The sequence below is a fragment of the Mytilus galloprovincialis genome, chromosome 6, assembly GCF_965363235.1.
Source record: "Mytilus galloprovincialis chromosome 6, xbMytGall1.hap1.1, whole genome shotgun sequence".
Lineage (NCBI taxonomy): Eukaryota > Metazoa > Mollusca > Bivalvia > Mytilida > Mytilidae > Mytilus > Mytilus galloprovincialis.
Genome location: NC_134843.1, coordinates 31,530,263 through 31,551,804, shown reverse-complemented (window position 1 = coordinate 31,551,804; position 21,542 = coordinate 31,530,263). Strand labels below are relative to the sequence as shown.

The following is a 21,542-nucleotide window of genomic DNA, read 5'->3' as shown; positions in this document are numbered from 1 at the left end:
ATAAACAAGCTTCTGTCCAAGTTTGGTAGACATCCAGGATAGTTTAAGAAAAGTATTAAAATTTCAAAAACTTTAACCAAAGAGTGAATGTGTGGACGCCGGAATGTAGGATCGCTTAGTATCGCTTTTTCGACTAAAGTCGAAGGCTCGACAAAAAGGACATTTACTGCTGTTTTTGTTAGATTTAGTTAATTTAAAAGTAAGTTCCTTTGAGTAAATTTCGGTAGTATACTTAAGAGAACTATGCATGTATAAGAAGGTATTTAATATTACAAAATAGCACCAGTAAATGTATTCTGTCATAATGTTCGGCTATACTTTTCATAAATTTTTCATAATTCCGAAAGGTTTTGACAAATTCAACTAATCTAACTTATTCCTTTGGTAGAATATCCTTAGTATTTAAAACAAATTAAAGTTTTGTTAACCATGTTAACAGTTACTTTATAATAATGACCATATATATCAATGATAATTCATGTCAAGACAGAAGTGCTGACTACTAAAAGAAAAAGCATATTCGAATAAAAATTATTATTTCATTAATGTTTAAAGGGAAAGTTATCATTCTTTACATTTCAGAACAACATATTAATTTGGCGAGTGTCCTTGTACTTATAAACGACGCAATCGCTTTCTAATTAAAATACATGTACAGATCTCTGATTTTGTTGTGCTCATAAGATGAATAAGCACGCTACGACAAATCAAAATGTTAATCAGATTGGACTTTTCTTACCGTTCTACTGTTTCTCGTTTAGGAAAGATACTTAGAAAAAGGGGTCTAGACGCCATATTTTAAGGATAATACAAGTGTTTTTTTTTTTAAATTCAAATATTTTTGTTATCAACTTTGAGCAAATCAGGTTTCAAATCATTAATGATGTTTTTCTGCACTTACTGTTTGTTCCTTCTCTGGTTTTGGAGCACGGCAAAGAGAGTACGAACAAGAGACGATGGTCAATACAAACGTGAGGAAAGCTGTAATCATTATTGCCACTGAAATTGCCCATGTTTTTACTGCCCATGGCAATTTGTGCCTTCGCTGTGAAAAGCAAAATATAGTTTTTGAAACATCTTACAAATCATGTCAATTAATATAACAGTTATTACTACAACATTACTTAAAATTTATCATAAACCAGGGTGCAAGGTTTTCCTTCATATAAGTGAGCGTGTACACATGTTCGTTTAAACAAGAAAACAGAATACATATATAACGCGCACAATGAAAAAAATATATGATTATATAAAAAGGGAGGAAAACGAACATCATATAGACAAAAGAAAATATATGTGGAGTCATAAGTTGTTTGTTAAGGTGAATAAAATGAATCTTGAGTTAAAACATTGAACATACACTAGTAAATGTAAATGACACTTTCGTTCGAAGGACTTTTCTATATTTAGCTTCATCAGGATGGCTAAAACCAAGACAATTGAAAGACAGTGGCTCTTTTTGCAAAATGTTCACGATATTTTGTGAAAAGAGCCACTGTCTTTCAAATGATTGTAAGTTAAACTGAAATCATGACTTACGAATATTTTTTGTCGTAAGATATTTTGTGAAATGAGTTACAGGGATGTATAAAGACGTAAAAACGTCAGAAGCTTTTTGGCTAAAAGGTACATAAAGAGAATAGCAAATTCATCTTTACTGAAGAAATAATAACCTTTGTTTCTTATAGTAATTTCTTAATTTATCAACGGGGATTTTTTTATATATACATTGCAGTATCTATATTCATTAATTTTATTTTATCGAAATGAAAGGGAAACGAAGGGCACCATAGGACACCAAAGGACACCAAAAGACAAAAGGACACCAAAAGGACACCAAAGGACACCATAGGACACCAAAAGGACATTCAAACTCACAATACAAACAATAAACAGTACACAAACACACAAAACACAAAATATAAAACCAAAGACTGAGCAGCGCGAAACCCACCAAAAACTAAGGGTGATCTCAGGTGCCCCGGAAGGATTAGCAGATTTGTGAACGTGGAAAAAGTCGGACTAATTTATGTATTTCTTATTTCGGACATTTGGACTTGTTTCTTATATTATTTATAGTTTCTGTTTAATCTTTCGGACAATTTCATTCTAATCCAACAGACAATGTACTTTGATTTGCATTCTTAAAGATCTTTCATGTGTGTCACTTTTTAATCTAAAACTGTGGGAAAAAACTACACAAGGGATTGTGTTAATTTATGTTACACAACTATTTCATTTCATAATTATTTTAATCCGTTAATGTCGTACATAGATAAGTCTTTCAAATGTATATGTTTTATCAGTTCTTGTTCAGGACATATATGATAACAATGACATTAATCCGTTTTCAATTATAGTCCATTGTTACTTTAAAGTGTTAACTAGAACACACCCGCGAAATCGCGGGCATTCAGAGCGTAGTTTAAAGTATGTAAAGTGTTGTTGGAAGAATTTTGTGAAATATTGAATGACTGGAGAATTTCAGCAAAATTATCATAAATCATAGGTTATTGGGGACAGGAAAATGTTTTTTTTTAATCCCTCCTCCTTTATTTCCAAAATTCCCAATGTGTGGTTTCTCTATCAATTTCAATATGAATATACATTTAGTATGTTATGAAATTTAAGTAAGGAGCCTGTACTTCAGTGGTTGTCGTTTGTTTATGCGTTACATATTTGTTTTTCGTTCATTTTTTGTACATAAATAAGGCCGCTAGTTTTCTCGTTTGAATTGTTTTACATTTTCATTTCGGTGCCTTTTAAAGCTGAGTATGCGGTATGGTCTTTGCTCGTTGTTGAAGGCCGCACGATGACCTATAGTTGTTAATTTCTGTGTCATTTTGGTCTCTTGTGGAGAGTTGTCAACATGGCAATCATACCACATCTTCTTTTTTTTGTAATCAATGAATTTTGTAAAAGATTTAATGACTGGAGAATTTCAGAAAAGGTATCAAAAGTGCACATGAATAATTTTAGCGCTTATCTGTATATTATGAACATTCACTATATATATATAAAGTGTATTTACTTTCAATTCTAAGTTTTCTAATCGATCCATGGTGGTCATTGATATAGTATACAGACCCTCTCTATTTAATAAACTCTGTGACCACCGTGGATAGTAAACTTGAAAATGATAGCAGATAGAATTCTGAAAATACACTTTATTCGTAGTATATGTATGTTCAAAGTATACAGAAAAACGCAAACCGGAAGTATAATCTGACTTAAAATTTTGTCCAATGACGGGATAATATCCGGATGCCCTTTTTCTCGATTTTCTCCCAAAATAACTCAATCTGAATAATCATATGGATGGATGACAAATGCGACTATGCACTGTACCAATAGGACACAGAGGCGTGTTGATTAATTTATTGTGGAAAGAAGAGAAGCGACACCCAAAATGAGGTCTTCTCGTTTAATAGTATAGATATTATGCTTGTAAAATTTGTCAACTTTATTATTATGTAATCTTAATTCTTTGGCAACCTGTAAACATTGTATATCTTTATAATGTTTCGACTGAAGTTAATTCTTCAGTCGGAGTCAGCCTTTTGAACTGACATCATCCGTTCATTAAAGTGAAAATAAAATCCATACTGAAAGTCTTCGTTTGTATTCGCTCTACCAGTCTGTTAGTTAGTTCCGCCAGTGGATTTATGTTCAATAGGCAGGGGACCAGTCTTCGGTCACTGTCATTCGTTTCGGCATCTTCGCCAGTTTCAGCAACAGAACCTGTTGCACGTTAACAAGCATTCCAGTAACAACATCGTTGTCACAGATCCATGAAATCGTAACAGATAAATACTTACAAAGTGCAAACCAGCTAGTCCTAATGCTCCGATTGTTGGAACTATTGCTGACGCTCCAATAATACTGCACACCATAAACGCCAGTCTCTAAAAAAAGAAAGAGAAATGCAATAATAATGATCTTATAAAAAGCTACACGCACATTTATTTTTCCTACATAGAACAAGACACTTAAGAGATAAGAAAATGCATTTCTCATGTTTCTGATAAGTCTTGCGTATCATGTTGAGACATAAATACGTTTATAATTGTTTACCATGATAAGATGATGCTTAATGGTCTAATTAGTTCAAAAACATATTTCTGCTTTTAACGAAACAGTGTACACAATATGAAAATAAGATGTTGTATATGATTGCCAATAAGACAACTCTCCACCAATAACTATAATAGGCCCCGAAATGACAAATGTAAAACAATGTAAACGAGAAAAGAACTTTATTTATAAAAAATCATGAAAAGAATCTTACCAGACTTCTCCATTCGGTTTCTCTCTTCTGGGTCATGAACATTGGTATGGCACCAGTTACCATAACCTATATCATAAAACATACATATAGTGCGAATACGTTCTCTAGAACATCCGGATTTGATAATTATAAATATTCAATTGATAAGCTTATGTTGTTTAGAAACCATAGCTCTTTTTAATTTTCTATAAATCCTTCGTTAACGTACGTGCGTAATATCAGCTTTATACAGAAGAAATTCACAGTGTAGATACTATTCTGTACGCTATCCGGAAGTCGCGATTTTCGAAGCGAGAACTTTTCGGATCACATTTTAAATTTGATGGGTATACTGAATTAAACGGTAAGTTGATCATCTGTACATTGCTTAATGATTAATTCAGCCGACATCGGTATTCTCAAATGGTTTAGAATTAAATTCCGCACATTCATTATTCGTATCTTTGCCTTAATCAAGACATTTTCAAGTGCATCACTAAGAAAAATCAGTCGGCGAACCTAAAAACAATCTTGTTACCCTCTTAGTGTACAAATTAAAGTAAAAACCTCACTTAATTAACTAAATGAAGTATATTTCAAGTGGTGGTAAAAGTTTCAACCAGATCTTTGAAGCCAGAAATAAGAAAATTACACTTGTTTGAATTTCTCACTGTACGATCAGTCTCGCTTGTATATTTTAAAACTGTATGATCAGTCTTTATGTCACTGTATTCTAGTGGTGATTTCAAAGTTATTTACGATACATTAGAAGGTGGCATTTTTCTAAATAACACAAATATATTTCAATACATTCACATCCTGAAAACTTATGAAACATGTTTTAGCTTGATAGGGTGTACTCGACTTACTACATTAAGTATAAGGATGTTTAAATGTTGCTAAAATAAGAGGGAGGTTTGATGTATACTAGTATATAAGTTTCAGAAATGTCCTCAGTCATACCTAAAATTGTACAAACACACAGATTTAGTTGTTATATAAAAATGCATGTATTTACACACATTCGAGGCCGTACCGTAGCCTATAATTGATCACAGTTCCTTCACTTTGATTAAGATGTAGAGCTGTCTCTTTGACACTCAATTGTACGCCACTTTGTCAAACGGGGGTTATAGTGATAAAGAAGTCCGTCTTTCCGTTCGTCCGTTGGACCGGTACAATATGTTTCGCCGGTTTTGTAAGCGCATCTCCTCATTAACCACTTAATATACATTGGGGGTTCCGGACATTTTTAAATGGAGAGGGGGTCCAATCCAGAAGAAAAGGGGATTCCAAATATTTGTTCCCATATAAATGCATTGATAGTTAAAAAAAAGGTTTCAAACAGCCAGATCCCCTTTTTTTGAATCCGTCACTGATATAACTATTAATTAATCTTATTCGGTTTCCTTATCATAAATGATAACGACTGTATTGTGCACCGTCCATTTCGAATTTTAGTAAAAATCTTTTATGGGGTTACTTTATATAAGATACGGACTTGAACATTGCATTATATGGGGGCACCCATCAGGTATTTCCAACACCTCCTAAACCAATCATTAAAGTTTTCTGAAATTGTTCCATTTTTACTCGATTAATGCATGATATATGGACCTTCTATTTCTGTAAACTTACCAAAATTATATCACATGAATTATCCCCCTACGCAAAGCTGTCTTTATCCATTTTTTGTTATATTAAAAGAGACAGGCTTGATTTATGTTATCATCAATTGGTCAACGGCGGACGGTATAAATAATTTTTAAAAATGTAATAGCTAAACAGATAACTGTAACGATACACTATTACAAAGTCCACAAGCGAATCATGTATTACTTTTTAGGCATTTGATTTTAAATAAGACTGATGGCACAAAAATGCAATTATTTTGCCGTCTAAAAAATTCATCAGAAATATATTTGAATTGTCTGATGAAAGTAATTACACGTTATAGTTCCCTGGATAGTTCATAATATCACATATACACATATATACCTTCAAATTGCTGTTGTTTTTTCTTCAAAATCACGACTGGTCATACAGTCAAAACATCTGAAATCGCTTCTAGAATACAGTCAGTTCTAGACTGATCGTACAGTAATTTATTTTAGGGTCCTCAAGGAAAACATAATTTTTATGGGAAATACGAATATTCTACTTAAATACGAAAAGAATATTGAAACAGTATATATTTAACTGTAAACTGATGCACATATTTGCAATAAAAGATTATTTGCTTTGTACTACGAGAGCAAAATTGTCCATCGATTTCATTTTTTTCTACCAAGTTGATGTGATGCACACGTATATTTTATATTCTAATGCATGTTTTTGTTACAGTTACTCATATTTATGATGGTATATATACCTCGAAGATGTTCAAAGCACTTTGTAGATATAGGAGTAAACAAATGATGAGAAAAGTTACCGTAGGCAAAACCGTCCTGTTAGCCAGTTAGAAATCATCGCTTCGAAAATCGCGATTTTTCTTTCATATATATGATGTCTGAGTCATCATTATTTTTTTCTCAAGAAAATGAAATTGAGCATAGCAACCTAAAAGTTGCTTAGCAACAGTCGAAAAAGATAGAAATTAAATTGAACTACAAAAAAAAAACTTTTTAATTGTACAAATTAGAGTAACATCAGGTTAGATTGGTTAATACATGCAAGAATAACTAGCAGTAAGAAATGAAAGCAAGTCAATTGTATATCATGCTGATAAAAAGATTGGCAACCAAAATAGTGCTTAGCAACGGTTAAATAATGTTTTTTTTTTTTTTGTAAACCGAAGTAGGTTTTGACATTATTATTATATCTTGATGATGTAAACATTAAATCATATATGCTGTTACCAAAAACAGGGTTGAGATCTAAAAAAAAAATGTTTAACCCCGCCACATTTTTGCGCATGTCCCAAGTCAGGTGCCTCTGGCCTTTGTTAGTGTTGTATGATTTTTAATTTTAGTTTCTTGTGTATAAATCAGAGTTTATTATGACGTCAATTAGTACTGAACTAATATACATATTTGTTTGGGGGCCAGCTGAAAGATGCCTCAGGGTGTGGAAGTTTCTCGCAGCATTGAAGACCCATTGGTGGCATTCAGTTGTTGTCTGATCTATGGTCGGGTTGTTGTCTCTTTGACACATTCCCCATTTCATTCTCAATTTTAGTATTAAATAAAAGTTAGCCATCAAGGAAATGGTCGGTTTATTAAAAAAAAAAGGATAAATACAAATCATATTGTCACATAATAATTAGTAAGTATAAACATTAACAAGTTAATATGTAAAATAAACAAGAATGTGTCCCCAGTATAGTATACCGTGAAAATGGGGCAACATCTCTAATGTGGCATTAAAATTAGAAATATCATATCATGATATCATAGGGAACATGTGTACTAAATTTCAAGTTGAATGGACTTCAACTTCATCAAAAACTACCTCGCCAACATGAAGCGGGACAGATGGACGAACGGACGGACGGGCGGACGGATTAACATACGAACGCACAGACCAGAAAACATAATTCCCATAACTGGGGCATAAAAAACCTTGAAATTATATAAGAAGTGGCACACTTATAATTCATAAATAATAGTTGAAGTTATGAATATAGCATTTCACATTTACATGTTGCTTACCGGTACATTAAAAACGCAAATGGATTAAAACTACTATTGAAGATTCAGTATCAGATTTATACAGTATGTATAGCAAATATGCATAGCCTGTACAATGTCATTGTTTGTCAGTTAAAGAATTGTACACTGTGAGCTTTTTAACACTAAACACAATATTTTAAAGACTGAAATGCTGAAAAAAAGTTCAAAGTTTTCAATGAGGTCAGGGTTTAAGACGTTAAAAACTCATTCAGATATGTAGACGAAAGAGGCATGATCATCTTCAAGCTTCTCTAAAAATTCATTATTTCTACGATATATATCCTGAAATTAGCACATTGATCGCCGGTATATAGTATCATGTGCAATCATACCACATCTCCTTATCTTATCCAAAATGAAATGCTTTTTTTAATGAAACAGTTGTTGGTAAGTAGTATTTCATGTAACCCCAAAACATTCGAATTTGATTAGAAACGTAGACATACTTCATTAAAAGGTCTCGGTGGCCGAGTGGTCTAAGAAGTTACTTCTGTAATCACTAGCCAGTCAACACTGAGGTTGTGAGTTCGATCCCCGCACGTGCGGGTGCACTCGTTTTCAACCTTAATTTCTCCTTTTAATGTTGATCTATTTATTATTTTCATTCTGAATGTCTTCACTTGCAAGACTGAATGTCCAGCTAAAAGGTTTCAACTTTCAAGATTTACAGCCGATTTCATCGAGTGTGAAGCCAAAGGTAAAATCTTTGGTAAGCTTGCTTGTTAGCTGAACCGTGAAGTCATTATTATGTCAGGTTAACTACCCTCCTTTCGAAGTAGCATAGTCCATCAGGCAGATAGATTGGTAATCTGCTGGACTAGTATATTCTAAAAGGAGGGTAGTTAACCTGACCTAACAATGACTTTATGGTTCATCTAACAATCAAGCTAACTAAAAATATTACCTTTGACTTCACACTCAATGAAATCGGGTGTAGTATTCACCAAGTTCAACATTTCCGGTATTGAATAAATATTTGAAGTTACTAAAAAATCTTATTTATTGCATTAGGGACATTAAACTGTAGTACTAGTAGTGCAAGTTGTGCCTTCAATAGCAAGTGAGAGGGAAAAAAAGTTCAACTACCGTTTTTGGTGAATATTCAACAACTACCCTAATTGTTTTTTAAGTAGCAAGAAAAATTGACTAAGTCCAAAAATCTGATATTTTTAGAATATTTGAAGAATAATAAAAATCCGATGGCAATACATGCATCAATTATGTGTACAATAAACCTATTAGGTATTAAAGCTGTATTTCAAAAACTGTAGGAGGATAACCGACTCTTTATATATAAAGCTTGTACCAAAAATACCGGACATTTAAAGAAAATTTTATAAAAAAATTAAAACCCTGTAGACATACACACCTCTATTATAAATAAAAAGCCTTTTAGATAAAAAAAAAAAAAAAAAAAAACTGAAGGAGATAGCTAGACGTATATGTCCGGGCAGAAACATACGGTACGGCGGATGGGTGGACGGACAGATCTAAATTAACGAACATGCTCGACATTTTGTCCCGTGAGGGGAGGGGGAATGTGAAATAGAATTAAGAGGACATAGTTTACATGTACATTAAACAGCTAGGTAAGAAGTACCAGTGTACTCCAGGAATCGGTATAGGTTTGGCATGAAATTTTGTCACTTACATAGAACTCCAGACAAAACAAAATACACATTCGAAATGGCAAACAAATACACATGTTTTTTTCGCGCATACTTCATAAGTTTGTTTGCAATGGGTCTTATCCAATTTGTATTTATGCAAGTGAAATATGTTAAAAGTAATTTTGCTATAGCATGTTTTATTTGATAATCCATATAGGATCTGAGTCAATTGAATGCTACATGTGTACTTTTATTTCGTCGTCGGCTTTTCAAGGTCTCAGTTTGAACATATTTGAGTACATAACACCTAAAAATAAGGTTCTACATGGACGATCAGATACTGCAGTTCATTACACAGGCGTGATAGGTTTCAACTTCAAAGTTTAAAAATTCTGGAAAAAGGGGGGCCAGAAACGGCCCTTATCATACCTTGTTATCTGGGTTTTTTTTTTTTTTTTGTGGTAATGAGCATAGTGTTTAAGTTTAATAACATTCGGTTGAGGCAAACTAAAGTTAAAATGGAAACTTGGCGCAGTTGTTTATTGAAAACTGTTTTCAATAAAATACAATTTTAGGTTAGTGTAAACGGTTTGATTGTAATGTTAGAAACCATATTACATAACATCGAGTGTAGTGGCGGATCCTTTATCCTGGGTTGGGAATCCCCCTTTTGAAAATGGCTGGATCCGCCCTTGGAGTTCATGATGTTCATCTTACAAAGAATGACTATTCTTACCCATATAGATAATCCTAAACACGCACCATCCATTCCAATAAGATCATTTGATTTATTTTCACAATCCAATTTAAGGAAAAAGTAGGTATCTAATGAAAAAGAACAATCCTTTTTGCTCTTATCCAAAACTAAACCGACGCCTCCAATGGTTGCTAGGATACCACCTAATACCATCTGTATAAATCCAAATGTGTTTAAAGATTTCAACTGAAAAGCGATGGGATTAAAACGGTCAGTATTCGCAGGTGCAGCCTCTGTCGACATTTTGATGTTATCGTCTGAAACGAAATCACATGTGAACTAAACTTTAGGATTAAATTATTCTTTTGTTGTTTTATTGGGGTGTTAAAGCGTTTATTTAAGCACATTTTGTGTGAAACGCTTCCAAGATGTGCGTACGATCAACGGTTTTACAACCCTATCGGCTATTGATATAAAAAAAAAAGACGAAAAGGGAAGAATACAATTCTCATAATTACATTTTTATGCTACAACCATGAAATAACGTGTTATATTAATTGTAAGTAAAACGTATTTGAAGGATCTATATGATTTTGAGGTGTCCAAATACTTTGACAATGATGTACGTAAAAAGATAATAATGCTATTATTCTTAAATGAACGCGACGTTTTTCTAATAGAATAGCGATATTTTTTTATTATGCAAAAACTTTTTCAATGCGATATTTTTTCTAATAGAAATGGGATACTTCTTTCATATGAAATTCAGAAAAATTACGATAATATGACATAATACTTTAAACAAAGTAAAAGCATTGACAATTGTGCATAACAGGTTCGATGTTACAGGCAAAATATCAATGAAATTGTGTATAGATGATGTACGTACATAATAAACCAAATATACGCTTATAAAGAAGAAAACACGATCTTCATATATTTTAATCAAACTAAATTCTGTGAAAAATATATGTCCTTACAATTAGCAGTTTTTTAGTAATAAAACTTTCAAATATTTTAACCAATCCGGTCAGTGTCATTAGCCAAAATGTTGAGAAAATGCGAGAGGTACAAAGAAATGAATTCTACCCAAAATATGTACATGCCATATCAATTTTGTTTTTCAAAACTCTTCGATATGTATTTTTTCAATCATTAAAACAAAGAAGTTGAAATAATATGCTTTTTGTTCTAAAACAAAACAGAGAGAAAAATCCCAAATTTTCAAAATTAACAGCATGTTCTATTTGACACGAAAAAGCAACAACATTTTATAAAACTTTCTAATATAAACACCAACCAATAGTTTATTTAAGTTGGACTAATTCAGATTGGTCCACTTCATCATGGCTTTAGTGAAAGTATGAAAAACAAATAAATTGTGAAACTGTGATTTTTTTCATATGAATAGCCCAGAAATGGGTAAAAATGATGAAAAATGAGAAAATCATTAAAAATGGGGTACTTTCAAATGGCCGTATCAAAAAAAAAAAGAAGAAGTGCACAGCCTTATGGTATATGATTTTTTTTCCCATCAATTACTTTCTGACAGTTATATAAACCCAAAATCAGGTTAAAAAAAAGTTTAATTCTAGAAATGTTTGGCTCTTCAGATGTGTACATCCTTAAACTGACCTACTGTAAAAAGTAAAATGAAAAATATTGAATTGTACAGAAAATTCAAAACGGAAAGTCCCATATCAAATGGCAAAATCAGTAGCTCAAACACATCAAACGAATGGACATCCACTCCCGCTCTCTTCTCGCTGAAGAGAGCGGGAGTGGATCGTGGCTTTAGTGAAAGTATGAAAAACAAATAAATTGTGAAACTGTGATTTTTTTCATATGAATAGCCCAGAAATGGGTAAAAATGATGAAAAATGAGAAAATCATTAAAAATGGGGTACTTTCAAATGGCCGTATCAAAAAAAAAAAAAAAGAAGAAGTGCACAGCCTTATGGTATATGATTTTTTTTCCCATCAATTACTTTCTGACAGTTATATAAACCCAAAATCAGGTTAAAAAAAGTTTAATTCTAGAAATGTTTGGCTCTTCAGATGTGTACATCCTTAAACTGACCTACTGTAAAAAGTAAAATGAAAAATATTGAATTGTACAGAAAATTCAAAACGGAAAGTCCCATATCAAATGGCAAAATCAGTAGCTCAAACACATCAAACGAATGGACATCCACTCCCGCTCTCTTCTCGCTGAAGAGAGCGGGAGTGGATCGTAACCCTTGGCTAACGAAGATGTAGCTGACTATGCGGTATGGGCTTTGCTCATTGTTGAAGGCCGTACGGTGACCTATAGTAGTTAATGTCTGTGTCATTTTGGTCTCTTGTGGACAGTTGTCACATTGGCAATCATACCACATCTTCTTTTTTATATATGTCCATAAAGAAATTTTACCTTGTTGCTTGTTTTTGGTCCTTTTGACATTTTACTGTAAAACGGCATCAAAAGGCTGATAATAATCGATTTCACACTCTATTGATTAATGCAAATACATAAAAATCGTCTGTGTGTCGCTTAATTTAATTTCGGACTGAACGTTTTTATATCTTTTGAAAAAATTTTAACACAAAAAATCATCTATTATTTTCAAGTTTACTATCCAAGGCGGGCACAGAGTTTATTAAATAGAGAGGGTAATATATATAATATGTCCATGACCGCCGTAGATCGATTAGTAAACTGTGAAGTCATCTATAGTAAAAAGAAAATGCACTTTATGTATAGTAATGAATGTTCATAATAAAATACATATAAACGCTAACTTTATTTAATTAATTGAAAACAAACCAAATTGGAATTTTGGTGGGAAAAAAGAGGAGATGGGCTAGAAAAACAATTGTCATATCCCAAGGCTCCGTGTTGAAGACACGGTACTTTGACCTACATGTATAATGGTTTACATTTACAAATTATGACTTTTGAAGCCTTTTCTGAAAGTTTCTAGTCATAAAATCTTTTACAAAAATTCATCGGGTCACTTAGTATATTAAATAGAGAGGGTATCAATAATATATCAATGACCACCGTGAATTATTTAATACACTGAGAATTGAAAGTAAAAAGCAAAGACTATGGCATGGTATTGGTTGCAAAAGTTCGATATTTTTCATTTAAATGCAATATTTTATATTTAATTGGTATATTTCTTCATTTAAATGCAATATTTTTTCATTTGAATGGTATATTTTTTCATTTAGATGCTTCCGCGCTTCATACAAAATGTACTTCGGTCAACGCTTTTACACCCCAATAAATTTACAAAAAGAAGCATTCAATTCTTAAATGAAATAATTGCATCATGGGAAATTCTTTGACGCCTTAAGGCCAAATTTGCAACAACGTTTGTGATTGGTCGGTATTTATTTGGATTTTCTCCCCTTTCTTTCTAAACTTGAGTAACCAATAATTAACAAGGGCCCCTCTAACTAAATTTGGCGTTCTTGCGAGTCCTGCACTGGCTGTTTTATTAAAATCTTGTGCTCCTGACTAGTATTTCTATTGCAAAATTTCGATGGTCACAACGTTCGGGCCACTTTTCAAAAACTTCCATTGTATATATAGATATATATGCAAGTACATTGTTTACCTTTTTTTTAAATAGGTTAGACTTTAAATGGCTTAACACTAGTCATTTTTTGAGGCCCTTTATGGCTTTCTGATCGGTTTGAGCCAAGGCTCCGTGTTGAAGACACGGTACTTTGACCTACATGTATAATGGTTTACATTTACAAATTTTGACTTGGATGAAGAGTTGTCTCACCGGCACTCATACCACATCTTCTTATATCTATATACAACGTAAACTAGACGTTTCTCAGACTGTTTTTTTTAAATCCTTTGCCGCGTGTTGTGTACTGTTTGATAACTCAATCAGGAAGAACAAGGTTTATTTTAGTTCTAGTTGTTACATGTATTAGCTTTGAGCAAATTTCCAGTAATTGCAAATACTCTTATGTCGGTGCTTTGTGTCTATTGTCTTCAAATTAGTTTTTTGTGTGTGTCTCGTTCCGATCTTTTGAGTAATTGTAACTGATTTTACAGGTTGTTAAATTACTGTACTGTTATACCACTGTCCCATATTCGGTATGGATTGAGTGCTTACAAACATGTTGTTGTACTGTTACACCGCTATCCCAGATTAGGGGGAGGATTTGGGATCCCGCTAACATGCATGTTTAACCCCGCCGCATTCTGTATGTATGTGCTTGTCCTAAGCCAGGAGCCTGTAATTCAGTGGTTGCCGTTTGTTGCTGTGTTATACATATTTGTGTTCGTTCATTTTATTTTTACATTAATTCGGTCGCTAGTTTTCTCGATTGAATTGTTTTACAATTGTGATTTCGGTGCCTTTTATAGCTGACTATGCGATGTATGCTTAGCTTATTGTCGAAGGCCGTACGGTGACTTATAGCTGTTGATTTCTGTGTCATTTGGTCTCTTGTGGAGAGTTGTCTCATTTGCAGTCATACCACATCTTCGTTTCTATATCAACCCTGTCACATTCTTTATTTACCTGTCCAAGGTCAGGAGCCTGTTGTTTAGTGGTTGTCGTTAGATCATGTCTCGACACATTTTGAAATTTTGTAAATTGTTTTGTTATGTATAATTAGGCTGTTAGTTTTTTCGTTTGAATTGTTTACATTTTCATGTCGGACCTTTTATAGACGACTTTACAGTATTAGGTTTTTGTCATTGTCGAAGGCCTTACGATTGTCTATAATTGCTTACATCCACTTCATATTTGAACTCCGGTGGATAGTTGCCTTATTTGCAATCACATTACATCTCTTCGTTTTTATATTATATACCTGACTTCTAAACTCGTGTTTTCACGAACAAGCATGAAATATTTGTCACTGGGTGTTAAAATTAGCAACATACAATCAATCAATTTAAATTGTGTTAAATACGAGCCATTTTATATTTATTTATTTGTTCGGGTGGGACAGAAGGATTTCATATATGAATATGGTTGCCTGGTAAGAGCTGAAAAATATGCATGATAAGAGACAGATTGAAATGAGTAATAATGCTCTCCCTTCCCTTCCCCATCCTTCATTTATAAATTTAAACCGACCACCACGGATCGGAATAGCCCAATAGTTTATAAACAGCTCACATTCTTATATATCTGCATTCATAAATTAATAATTTCATTTAGACTAAACGACGCCATGTTTGTTATGTGCATCTACCGTCTTAATAACCTAGAGCCAGAAGATCTTCCAAATGCAAAAAAAAACCAACAGAAATAGACTTCTTCTGGCTCACTTCAGAAGAACAAAAAAAAAAAAAAAAAAAAAAAAAAAAAAAAAAAACGCGACCCATTAATATGTTTTTAAAAACGCCTTGCCCCCTACCTTTTCTCCCTCAAAATGGCATTATCAAATATATAAACAAAAAAATAGATAAGGGGCGGGACCAAACCTATAGATAATATAATAAAGAAATGATGAAATATACAGAATAAGTTGATTGATTTTTTGTTGCCTTATGTCCAGTGGCAAATATGTCACTTATGTTTAGGACAAATATAATACAGATCAAAGGATAAAGAATAGAGTGAAATGGTAAAAACTAAAAGATATAGAATTATAGAATTATAGAAACGATCTTTGATCTGAAACCCTCCCTACACACACACACATCATAACCATTGCTGCCAATACTCGCATATATACAACTCTATACAAATATCTAAATTTGAACCTCCCCCTCCCCCCCCTCCTAAGACACCGAGGTTTTTTTTATACGCCTCTGTTATGTGTGTCTTAATATATACATTTTGTACCGATCTAGATAATAGCTAAACGTACAATCATATAATTTGTTGGATACCTATACATATTATATACTGTATCACAAAATAAACTTGTATACCCTCCCCCCCCCCCTTCCTTTCCCAATGCAGAATTGAACAGTAAATCATTTAAAAGTCCTGAAGATAAAATATGTTTTGAAATATGCTCTGCATACTTATTTAAGCAATGGCATATAGTAATAATTGAACTACTGTGGGGCTTGAAAAAAGTCTATTTAAGGGATTCAGAGATGAGAACAGTAAAAAAAGCTCAGCAACGAATCCTAAATGTAAAATGATTTGCGGTATAATACTTGAGAGCACATATTATAGATAGTATTTAATATGAAATTCACGCCTCTTACAGTGAAGTCCTATGTCATAGGACTATTGTTGTAACATAATAAGTTACATGGGTTGGCAACTGGTTCCAATTTATCCTGAATTGTCTTTATTAAAGAACTAGTTCCGGAGTATAACAGCTTATGTCTCTCCTTGTCACGGGGTCACTGGTTCTGCTGTTGTAATTTATAGTTGATTTTTTTTTCATCATGTAGCAAAAAAAGAGGTGGCTTAGTTCAAATAATTATAACGTCCTCGAAGTCTTTTTATTCTTTTTTCATGTTTGCCCAGCTGCAACGTGTCTGAGTATCAAGAAACTTGAAGTAAACAAAATAATATACATGTAACACAAAAAAACGTCATGATAACATGTACTTGGACTTAAAGGGGGAGGGGGGACTAGCTATGTATATATTTTTTTATTTCAATGTGAAGACTGTAGGGGAGTTTCTTCAGAAAGTGTTTTTATTGGAGATGGTTTTGCAATGAACGCAGGCATCTGTTTCTATCCATGAACAAGTTGTGTGTCAAATTAATTATTATTACTTGTCACTCGCATTTTTTGCTCTGCCTAGCCATACTTGGCATTAATTGCAAGTGCACGAACTCGCACGAACGCCAAATTTTAGTTAGATGGGCGATATTCTGAGGCTGACCCGTTTTTTAATTCTTGGTCACTCAAGATTAGAAAGAAAGGAGAGAAGATCCAAATAAACACCGACCAATCACAAACATTGTTGCAAATTTGACCTTTAGGCGTCAAAGAATTTCCCATGATGCAATTATTGCATATAAATAAAAAAAACTATTATACCAATTGAATAGAAAATACTTAAGTTGCATGCAAATGATTTTTTTATACCAATTGAATAAAAAATATTGCATTTGAATGAAAATTATACCATTTGAATGAAAAATTATACCATTTAAATGAAAAATTATACCACTTAAATAAAAAATATACCATTCAAATGAAAAAAATATTGCATTTAAATGAAGAAATATATCAATTAAATATAAAATATTGCATTTAAATGAAAAATATCGAATTTTTGAAACCAATACCATGCCATAAAAGACACGTTATTTATAGTAATGAATGTTCATAATATACTAAACGTATGTTCATATTGAAATAAATAGAAAACCAAATAGTGAGAATTTTGAGGGAAAAGGTGAAGGGATTAAAAACAATTGTCCTGTACCCAAGTGGTCCGTGCAACACTTATCAATTCAAAGTTTTAAAAAGTTTTGAAATTTTGAAATCTTAACCAAATAATAAAAATATTAAAATTCTAAATATCGTTTTTAAATTTGATAGTTTAGAAATTTGATCAAATTTTTAAAATACTAAACTGAACGTGAAATTTTGATTATTTCACTTTTTGAAAGTTTGATTTTTAAATTTTTGATTAAAATATCAAAAATAGAAAAGGGGCTACCTGTAAACACGGCTCTGATTATAATCATTCTTAGTTTGGAATAAATAGCACGAAATATATCAAACAATTTTTAATTACAAAATAAAAAATTAAAAGAAGAAGTCGGTTTTTTTTTATTTTAGCATATTAAACATCACATGGGATAACCGTACTGAAATTTTAAGATTGTGCACCTATTAAAAAAAATTCAAACCTATTTAAACCGGCATCAAAAAGGCCAGAGGCTCCTGAATTGAACTGGGACAGGCGCAGGCGCACAAATGTGACAAGGTTAAACATTTTTCGTGAGATCCACCCCCTCCCTATACCTCTAGCCAATGTAGAATGAACTAACACATATCAATTATACGCACAGTAAAACGCACTTTGAAAGAAATACAAGTCCTATGTCAGAATAGGAAGCAAAAGAAACTAATTAAAATGACAATGATAATAAATTAACAAAGGACTACTATATATAAAGCTAGCAGTTACTGATATATGCCAGCTCCAGACCTCAATTAAACTAATTGAAAGATTATGTCTTCATCTTATGAATAACAAGCACAATCCCTCCCTGTTGTATTTATTGCTATCATTCATGAAATATTTGTCACTGGCAACCAAAACTCGATAATTCAAAAAAGGTTTAACTTTTTAACATACAAATTTCAAAAAAACTTAGAATTCAGCTGGCTCGGGCAAAGTAGCCCTCATAGATGGATTTTGATATGTTTAATAGATATAGGAAGATGTGGTATGAGTGCAAATGAGACAACTCGACATCCAAGTAACAATTTATATAAGTAAAACATTATAGGTTCAGGTAAGGCCTTCAACACGGAGCCTTGGCTCACACCGAACAGCAAGCTATAAAGGCCCCCAAAAATTACTAATGTAAAACCATCCAAACGGGAAAACCAACGGTTTTATCTATATCAAAACGATAAACGAGAAACACGTATGAACTACAGTGTATGACAAAAAATGGAAAAATTCATCATGCAGCTGACAGCGTGACACTCTCTCTACACGTACCTGTGTTCTTTTACTTTGCTCAAAGTTGATTCTCGTACGATAACTTAAAAAAAAATAACAAATACGGAACAATGATATCCCTTGATACAAAAAAAAAAAATCCTTTTTCCTTTTACTTGCTATTTAAAAACACAGGTTGATTTAGGGCCCCTAATGGAGCTACGTATATGATAAATGCATATACTTTTTACAAGCATCAGTCCAAACGTTGTCTAAGGGAGCAACCATTGAACTTCAAAAGTGGGGATATGGCTGTTTTATTGAAGTGAAGAAAAAAAAACGCGCTAAGCGCTTACAATTTTATTAAGTTTTTCATCGCTATTGATCAAATTATTTTGGTTCAAAATTTCACACTATAATGTATCCGGGGGATATCTTGATTCAGAATATTTGTTTTGTCCTCTGCTTGCACAGATTTTTTTTCATCAATCTGGGGTTTATAATATTTTTATGTATCTTTACTGAAGTCCCTCGTAGAAGTATCCAAATAAGATAAAAAAAAGTGTCGACACCTTAGTGAAAATATTTATATATCAGATTCCCAAAAAGATTACCATTTATCGCTGATATAAACTATTCCAAATAGTTTTTAATTTTCAAAATGCCGACACCTACAAATGGATAGATGGGCGCATAATGTACAGCGGCAACTTTTACATAATATGAAGGCTGAAAATAATAATGATGGTATACGTTTATATGATGAATGTGTTCAGATTTTACAAAACCAGAACGATAACTTTGATGTTAACGTTTCTTTTTCTTTTTTTTTTTTTTTGCCTTTTTATTTATTTAATTTGATTTTATTGGCTTTTTTTTTTTAAACTTATTTTGATTCGAGTGTTTTTGATAAGTCTTATGTAGACGAAACGCGCGTCTGGCGCAAATACAAAATTTACATCCGGGTATCTATCTATGAAGAGTTTATGTAGATACCTTATAACAATTTCCTGATTCTAGGATACTAATATTTGATCTTAGTCTTAATGTCGGCGTTAAAAGATATCAAAAACCTCCCACATTCCAGACTTGCACAACGTTCATTGCGACAGCTTGAATTCATAATTCCTACCGTACCAATACTTAGAACTGAAAACATTGATACAAGGCAATATATGATCTTCATGCAATCGATAAAAAATGAAAACAAAACGTTAAAAGTTATGACCGAAGCGCTTTTCTGGATCAGGAACGCTCAAAGCTGAATGTCTAAGGCCAACAATTAATAACATGATAAAGAAAGGAATAGTTGATTAAAACGTTAAAGATGATCGTTAAAGATATATTCATCTGCCGACATGATTGCAGACAGTAAGAAATCGTAGAGCAAAACAGATAAATTTGAAATCAAATGAGATAATACAACGTGTATTGAACCATTTTATTGCTTAAAGTCTAGTACAAAAAATATATACATACTCAACCTAACCATACTATTTGACCTACTGCGAGTTGGTCAGTTTTTACTGTTACTCCTAAAATATGGGAGCTAAGTAAACCATCAAGTAAAATGGTCATTATCAGAGCCGTGTGTCTTGTTTTAAAATGAATTCTCTTCTTTTGAGAAATATTTATTTTGTCATCCTATTTTTCACCACTTACAACTGTCCGTGCCTGTGGTTTTATTTTATACATTAACTTTTATGTATCAGCATGTTTTCATTTCATTTTGTTTCGTTTCGTTTCGCAGTTTACAGGTACCCCCCTTTTTGCCCCTTTTCTATTTTTGATATCTTAATCAAACATTTAAAAAAATCAAACATTCAAAGAGATAATCAAATTGCACGTTAGGTTTAGTATTTTTAAAGTTTGATCAAATTTCTAAACTATCAAATTTAAAAACGATATTTAGAATTTTAATATTTTAATTATTTGGTTAACATTTCAAAATTTCAAAACTTTTACACAATTTGGAATTTTGATATTTTAAAACTTTGATCAAAATTCCAAAAATCTAAAATTTCAAAACTTTTTAAAACTTTGAATTGATAAGTGTTACACGGACCCCAAGTACCCATACCTTTTGATACCTTTCCTGAAATTCTCCAGTCATTTATCATCCTTGCTTAAAGTATTTCTGTTTCGGTTATTTTGGGAAGAAAACGAAAATAAAGACATACAGATATTGTTTCCGTCATCGGACTGACTTTTTGAGAAATATAAAAGAATCCCGCTGCCCTTTAGGCCTATTTAAAAATTAACATAATTTGCATAAGTACTTGGGACTGGACAATTATTTTATGTTTTCTGTATACTATAATCATGTATATACTATAAACAAAGTGTATTTGCTATTTACTATCAATTCCAATAGTTTACTATCCACGGCGCTCACTGATATTCTGTAATTAAAATTATTTTATTTATTAATATTACTTTTACTGTTAACCCTCCCCTTTTTTTGTGATATACATTTGACGTGACTCTGTACTTATGTATCCCGTCATACTTTGAACCACACTATTATTTTATTTGTTATTATTACTTTAACTGTCAAGTCAGTTTTTGTTATTTGAGACAATATCTGAAAAAGTCTAGTTTTTGGCAATAAGAAAAAAACAAAAAGAATTCTTTAGACCCGGTATTTTAATAGCACAAATCGAAGAACACACATTGGGGATCTAGGAACTGTTGTCTGTAATTCAAATACTTGTTTAATAAGGAAACAATGGCAATT

At 32.4% G+C, this 21,542-nt stretch overlaps 1 protein-coding gene across 4 annotated transcripts in view; it reads right to left on the bottom strand.

Moving 5' to 3' along the window:
* Positions 1–21,542, bottom strand: part of LOC143079369 (uncharacterized) — a 33,452-nt gene that overhangs the window by 8,656 nt on the left and 3,254 nt on the right. For 3 of the 4 annotated variants that reach the window (XR_012979400.1, XM_076254647.1, XM_076254649.1), the window contains exons 2-5: positions 10,285–10,562; positions 4,289–4,354; positions 3,819–3,905; positions 902–1,045 (exon numbers count right to left, since the gene is read on the bottom strand). Coding sequence is in view for 3 of the 4 variants with exons in the window: in XM_076254647.1 (XP_076110762.1) it covers positions 902–1,045; positions 3,819–3,905; positions 4,289–4,354; positions 10,285–10,548 (561 nt within the window). In the remaining variant the exon portion in view is untranslated. The remainder of the gene's footprint in view (positions 1–901; positions 1,046–3,818; positions 3,906–4,288; positions 4,355–10,284; positions 10,563–21,542) is intronic. The other variant, XM_076254650.1, reaches the window with a different exon arrangement.